At 34.8% G+C, this 7,770-nt stretch overlaps 1 protein-coding gene across 1 annotated transcript; it reads left to right on the top strand.

Annotated features, from left to right (window-relative positions):
* Positions 1 to 6,425: 6,425 nt before the first annotated feature.
* Positions 6,426 to 7,151, top strand: LOC107488794 (ubiquitin-40S ribosomal protein S27a). Its single transcript, XM_016109568.3, has one exon. It carries the CDS (start codon positions 6,518 to 6,520, stop codon positions 6,983 to 6,985), a length of 468 nt encoding a protein of 155 aa, XP_015965054.1. The 5' UTR covers positions 6,426 to 6,517; the 3' UTR covers positions 6,986 to 7,151.
* Positions 7,152 to 7,770: the final 619 nt, after the last annotated feature.

Here is a 7,770-nt window from a genome sequence, read left to right on the forward strand (position 1 = left end):
TTTATTTTTTAAATTTAAATTTAAATAGATATAATTTAAATTAAAATATTATAAATAAAAGTACTCTATTATACATAAATCGTGCCAAACTTGAGAGGATTTGTTTTAACAAGTTAATCATGCCAAGTCTTTGTGTTTTAGTTCAAAATCACGTGAATTTTTATAGGATGGGACGATTTATGCGTTACTTATAACCTTGTGTGCTCCGCAACAATTTACTCCTTATTCTCCTAGGCCATCTATGTATAAATCCTTTTTGGGTGGCATAGTTAATATATTATATAATCTTTATGCTCGTGGAATGATTTATATAACAGCAAAAAAGACGATATTCATGTTTTAAAATTTGATTGAGGGGAATCCAATAATTTTGGTATTGGTTTATTTTATTTAAGTAAAAAATCATGTTTCTTATGTACACTATTGAGGATCAGTCTTGCTAAGCAGTGAAAAAAAAAACAGTCTGCAATATAAAGAGAGTTAGGGTTTACCGTTGAGAATAACAAATTCTTGTTAAAATTCTGTTGAGCCTGTTTAGTATAAGTAGTAGCCTTACCTCCTATCTTAGTGAGTTAGTTGAGATTTGTAATTCACTTCCTCAAAATATTGAGTGCACTCAAAGTTAATAATTGATTAGTTTTTTTCTGGTGAAGAAGAGTTCTTCCTCTCTGTACATATTTCAACTTTATGGTCTTTTGTTCTCTGTTCTTCTTTCTTCTTCTCTCAAACAATCTCATTTGAGTTTCTATATGTATCAAGAGCTTCTGGATTTTTCAATCATGACATGCATCTGTCAACTCTAATTCTGGGAATTCAAATTCCTCCAATTCTGCACATTCAAACCCTAACAACAATGTTCTTGCAAATAATTTCTCTTTCCCATCACATCTACTAAATTCGAGACCTTTCAACCCCATTAGTGACAAGCTTGGAGAAAAGAATCACAAGACCTGGGAACAGCAGGCATTAGCAGCTATTAGAGGTAAAAAATTAGAGGATCACCTATTTTCAGATCGTGTTCCACCTCAATATGCTTCCACTGAAGATCAGCGAAATTTTCTTGAATCTGTTACCTATCAACAGTGGCTCCAAGAAGATTATAACCTTCAATCATGGTTGCTTGCTTCTATTGATCCTGTGTTCAAGAACAAAATGGTTGGCTGCACACTTAGTCATCAAATTTGGACAATGATTGCGGAGTACTTTGCTGAATCAACAAGATTTCGAGTGAAGCAGCTAGAGGCTCAACTCAAGGCCATCAAGAAACAAGGTCAAAGTCCCACTGATTATGTTTTCAAAATAAAAAATATTGCTGATTCATTAGCTGCACTAGGATTTCCTTTAACCACAGAAGAACACAAAAAAGCTCTTCTTGAAGGATTGAGTGAAGAATATCAAATGATTCTCACTACAGTCAATACAAAACCAGAATTATACAGTCATGTGAAGTTGAAACCATCATCATGTCTTATGATGATATGCTGGACAAGTTTCGCAGATCTACAAACCCTATGGTACAAGCTAACTTCACCCAATCCTCTTTTCCATCAATCCTTAATACTGGCAGAGGTTTTGGAGGTCGAAGAGGTCGTGGTGGTAGGTCACAAAGGGGTGGCCGATCCTTTTATTCCTCACCAAGGCCACAATGCCAAATTTGTGGACACTTTGGCCACATTGCTTGGCATTGTTTCAATCGTTTTGATCAGAATATTCCTCCACCATCACAAACCTTCCAAGAAAATCATCTTGGACAATTTTCAAATGCTACAAATATTAATTCTTCTACAACTAATCAGAATTCAACTACCACACCACCACCACCACCTCCCCCATCATTCCATAATCCTACAGCATACATAGCAGCCCCAGGAACTATTGCAGATCCTTCTTGGTATCCAGATACAGGGGCTTCTCATCACGTTACACAAGACTCATCAAACTTCATTTCCTCTTCAGATTACACTGGTCCTGAGAAAATACAAATTGGTAATGGTGCAGGTTTGCATATATCTAAAGTTGGAAGTTCTTATCTATATGCTTATGAATCAAATAGATTTTTTCAATTGCAGACATTAATATACTCACCTGAAATCACTAAAAATCTGATTAGCGTTTCTAAATTTGCTGAAGATAATAACGTGTATTTTCAATTTCATGCTCATGTGTGTTTTGTTAAATGCCAGTGGACTGATAATGTGCTGTTACAAGGGTATAGAAAAGGAGGAATCTACAAATTCTATAATGTTGCTGCCCCTAACACATCTTCTATTTTACAAAAATCATGTGTCTTTACTGCTTCTAGGATTTCTTTAGACTTGTGGCATAAAAGAATGGGCCACACGGCCATAAAAACTGTAATTTCTGCTCTTTCAAATTGTAATCCTGACTTGGTTCATAATAAAGAAAAGTTGAATTCAAAAGTGTGTGAGAATTGCATGAATGCCAAGATGCATAAATTGCCATTTACTTCATCCCTTACTGTTTATACTACGCCTCTACAAGTTGTTTATTCTGATGTTTGGGGTCCAGCACCCGTGATTTCTCATTTGGGTTTTAGATACTATGTAACATTTATTGATGCTTTCTCTAGATATACATATTTGTTTCTTCTTGTCACTAAATCTCAAGTGTTTCAGGCTTTTAAACTCTTTAAGCAACAAATAGAGAATCTCACAGGACATAAAATCAAGGTTCTTCAGTCTGATAATGGAGGTGAGTATACCTCTAACCAATTCACTCAATTCCTGGCTAAACAGGGTATTATTCAAAGATTTAGTTGTCCATACACCCCTGAACAAAATGGCAGGGCTGAAAAAAAACATAGGCATCTCATTGAGATGAGCATTGCTATGTTATCTACAGCCTTTATGCCATTAACATATTGGGATGAAGCTATGTTAACAGCCACTCATATTATTAATCGCATTCCCACCCTGATTTTGGATAAAAAATCTCCATATGAAACACTATTCAAATCCACACCTGACTATGATCAATTTAGAGTCTTTGGTAGTACTTGCTACCCTCTTCTTAGACCTTATAGCAAAATAAAACTTGATTTTCGATCTCATAGATGTATTTTCATTGGATATGCTCCAAATTCAAAAGGCTATAAGTGCCTTTCTCCTTGTGGCAAGATTTACATCACAAGACACGTTCAATTTGATGAAATATCCTTCCCTTACAAAGACTTATTTTTTACACCTTCATTCTATTCTTATACTACATCGGATACTTCTATACCTAGTATAGGTTCTGTTATACCCTCCACTATTTCCAGTCACTATTATACTCGTGATACCAATTCTACTTCTCTCTCTACTGATTTTAACCTTAACAAATCCAATACAATACATGTTAGCAGCAGTAATCAACCTCACACCAATAATTCTTTGTCCAACAATTCTTTTCCTAGTGTTGTCTCTAATACTGATCTTGCTAATTCTAGTAATCTTCAATCTAATATACTAAATACCACTTCTGTCTCAGGACCACAGATAAGCCTCCCCCCCATTGATCCTAATGGCAATCCAAATCAACTTCATAAATCCCCTCATGCTAATACCTCCCCACCCTTAACTGATAATCATCATCCCATGCTTACAAGGTCTAAAACTGGAAATTCTAAACCAAAAGCCTATATCACTAAGACACCTTCTGATGCCTCTGTAGAACAGCCACCTAAGAATCCCTCTGCTGCATTAGCCATTTCACATTGGAAGAATGCTATGCAAGAAGAATATAATGCGTTGATTAAAAATCAAACCTGGACTCTTGTCCCCAAACCTGTTAATGCTAAGATCATCAGCTGCAAATGGATCTACACCATCAAAAGACTCCCTGATGGTTCCATTCAAAAGTACAAAGCTAGATTGGTGGCACAAGGCTTCCACCAATCTGAAGGCTTTGATTTTGAACAAGTTTTCAGCCCTGTTATTAGACCAATTACAATCAGATTAGTGTTGAGTATTGCTTTATCAAAAGATTGGATTATTAGACAATTTGATTTTAATAATGCTTTTCTTAATGGTGATCTAAAAGAAACTATTTACATGCATCAACCAGTTGGGTTTTCTCATGATTCAGACAACATTGTATGCAAGTTAAACAAGTCCTTGTATGGTTTGAAACAAGCCCCTCGTGAATGGTTCTTAAAGCTTAGCAAAACTCTAAATCTGTTTGGTTTTTATAGCACAAAATCAGATACATCGTTGTTCATTAAGCATGGTTCTCATTATGTTATGTTTATTCTTTGTTATGTTGATGATATTATAATAATGGGTAATGATTTCGTTGAAATAAATGCTATGATTCAGAACTTAAACAAAATCTTTACTTTAAAAGACCTTGGTGAATTATCATATTTCCTTGGTATTGAGGTTCAGCGAAGTAAAGCTGGACAGCTGCACCTTTCACAAACCAAGTACATTAAAGATCTCTTATCTAAACTAGGGATAAGTGAGGCTTCTCCTATGCCAACTCCTATGATCTCATCCTTACAATTATTGTCTACAGGATCAAAACGTTTTGAGGATCCCAAACTCTTCAGGTCAGTTGTAGGAACTCTACAATATGTTACTATAACTTGACCGGACCTAAGCTTTGCTATTCAAAAGGTCTCTCAGTTTATGCACAGTCCTCTTTTGGCTCACTGGAAGGCTGTGAAGAGGATACTCAGGTACCTACAAGGGACAAAAGACCATGGTTTACTTCTACATAAGTGCAGGGATTACAGGTTGTATGGTTTTTCTGATTCAGATTGGGCAGCAGATTTAGAAGACAGGAGGTCTGTTTCAGGTTATTGCATTTACTTGGAAACTAATCTGGTTAATTGGTCTTGTAGGAAGCAACCAACTATAAGCAGGTCATCTACTGAGGCAGAATTTCGAAGCCTAGCATCGTGTGAAGCAGAAGTAACTTGGGTTAAAAATCTACTTGATGAGTTGAAGATTCCTTTGGTAACTGTTCCAATGATTTTTTGTGACAACATGAGCACCGTTATGCTCACAGCAAATTCTGTACTACATGACAAAACTAAGCACTTTCAACTTGACATTCAAGTTGTTAGAGAGAAGGTGAATAATAAGGCTCTCCAAGTGGTTCACATACCTGGAATAGAACAAGTCGCTGACATTCTGACAAAGCCATTATCTGCTGCTAGTTTCGAACGGCTCAAGAACAAGCTCAGAGTTGTGCCAAGGCACACCTTGAGCTTGAGGGGAGAGGGTATTGAGGATCAGTCTTGCTAAGCAGTGAAAAAAACAGAGTCTGCAATATAAAGAGAGTTAGGGTTTACCGTTGAGAATAACAAATTCTTGTTAAAATTCTGTTGAGCTTGTTTAGTATAAGTAGTAGCCTTACCTCCTATCTTGGTGAGTTAGTTGAGATTTGTAATTCACTTCCTCAAAATATTGAGTGCACTCAAAGTTAATAGTTGATTAATTTTTTTCTGGTAAAGAAGAGTTCTTCCTCTCTATACAGGTTTTAACTTTATGGTCTTTTGTTCTCTATTCTTCTTTCTTCTTCTCTCAAACAATTTCATTTGAGTTTCTATATACACATGGTTGCACTTTTATAATATTAGGATTGTTTTTAGTATTTTTTTTAGTGAGATAATTGAACACTCTCTAATTTTATGTATTACATCACACTCATATTATATATTCACCCACACAATACTAAAAAAATTTCTTTTTAATAGTTTTTTATGTGTACACATGGTTTGGAATTTATTTTGGCCCATTAATTTTTTATCTTTTTATTAACATTTTATTTCTACAACATCTATTTAATTTAAATTTTTCATACAAAAAATAATTAATTTTTATTCTTGTGATAAGTTACACATGTATTTAAACATGTATTTAAACACTAATGTAGATTAATTATAATATAATTTAAAATAAATATATGCTATAAGATATATTGTGTTTTTAAAAAAATTAACTTTAAAATGACTAAAATTTTAAAATTCTTAATAAATTTAAATCAAATTTAAAAATTAAATTCTGCAAATAAATTTTACTTAAATTATTATAATTATAATACAATAATAATATAAAATTTATTGTCAAAACTTATCATAACATACAATAAGAATATAATTTAATTATTTGTATTTATATTTTTTATTTTATTTATTATTTTATTATAAAATAAATTTTTTATTGAATTACAACTAAATTAATTAAATCAATAAACTAATAAACTAATAATTAAAACGGATCCATTGAGAACTTTCATTTAAACTTTAAAATCAACAAATAAGGAATTTTCTTTTGGTTTTTCGTTTTTTTATTTTTATTTTGGACTGGCTTTTGGTTTTTCTTAATGCTCTGAGAACTGTAACGAATATCCTAGCCCAAACAAAAAACCCATCAAATTATGTTTGGGCCCATAAGGCACATCATTCAAAACCCTAAATCCCCTTCTACCTTCGATATCCACAGCCACAACCTCAGAAGAACCAGGAGGAAACCCAAACCTTAACCTAATCTTCTTCTTCTGCAGAAGCAAAATGCAGATTTTCGTGAAAACCCTAACGGGGAAGACCATCACCCTTGAGGTGGAATCTTCCGACACCATCGACAACGTGAAGGCCAAGATCCAAGACAAAGAAGGAATCCCGCCGGACCAGCAGCGCCTCATCTTCGCCGGAAAGCAGCTTGAGGACGGCCGCACACTCGCCGATTACAACATCCAGAAAGAATCCACGCTCCATCTCGTCCTACGCCTCCGCGGCGGCGCCAAGAAAAGGAAGAAGAAGACGTACACCAAGCCGAAGAAGATCAAGCACAAGCATAAGAAGGTGAAGCTCGCGATTCTCCAGTTCTACAAGATCGACGATAGCGGTAAGGTTCAGAGGCTCAGGAAGGAGTGCCCTAACGCTGAGTGTGGCGCTGGAACATTCATGGCTAACCACTTTGATCGCCATTACTGTGGCAAGTGTGGCTTGACCTATGTGTACCAGAAGGCCGCTGCTTAGGGTTTGAATCTCGATTTCTGAGTTTAATTTTCAGTTATAAATGTTATAGTTTTTATTTTTATTTTTAGTGATGAATGATTGCTTGTTTTTTTGGGGCTATAATAACCCTTGATTTTCGGTTTGAACGCGGTTAAGTATCTGTCGTTTTAATCTATATGATTCCGTTTAAGTATATTTCATTACTTGCATGATATAGTTCAGTTTAGGCTAGCATCTTTTCCATGTTCAATGTTCTGTGTTTTGTTTGGTGCCCATTAGTGCCTGCTATATTAAGCCACCTTGTCATTTATGATCAATGTCATTCATTTGTGATCACAATTATCATTTATCACATTCCAGTCTGTTTTTTTTTTTCGGTTGATCTTCATTGGTTAGGTTATCTTTGTCAATATAATAGGAAATTAGGATAAACTAGGTTTTGTTTTCTCATTCTTGGAGCTGAAACATTTGTTTTTAATGATTTAATGATATGTTTTACGCTTACCTGACTTAGCTAGAAGTTTAGAATAATTTTTTTGGATGCGTGGATATCTGAATTTTTGGGCATATATGAAGATTTGGAATATATGTCTTTAGATTAGGTGACCCATGAAACTCCATTATCCTAGGTGTTCTCGGTTTTCATCCTGTTCCACCGTTTTCAAAACCATAATCTTGAACGGAAACCTATCCAAAACAACCGAAACCGAAGAACAAAACCGAATGGACTATCCATAATAGGGAGCTGATCGGTTCAATTTGACTTGTGCTTATGGATTTTAGAACCGAAGTCAATGCTAAAATAC

Source organism: Arachis duranensis, chromosome 5, assembly GCF_000817695.3.
Source record: "Arachis duranensis cultivar V14167 chromosome 5, aradu.V14167.gnm2.J7QH, whole genome shotgun sequence".
Classification (NCBI taxonomy): domain Eukaryota; kingdom Viridiplantae; phylum Streptophyta; class Magnoliopsida; order Fabales; family Fabaceae; genus Arachis; species Arachis duranensis.

Coding starts and splice junctions, on each gene's coding strand:
- LOC107488794 (XM_016109568.3), top strand. CDS start 6,518: ATGCAGATTTTCGTGAAAACCCTAACGGGGAAGACCATCACCCTTGAG.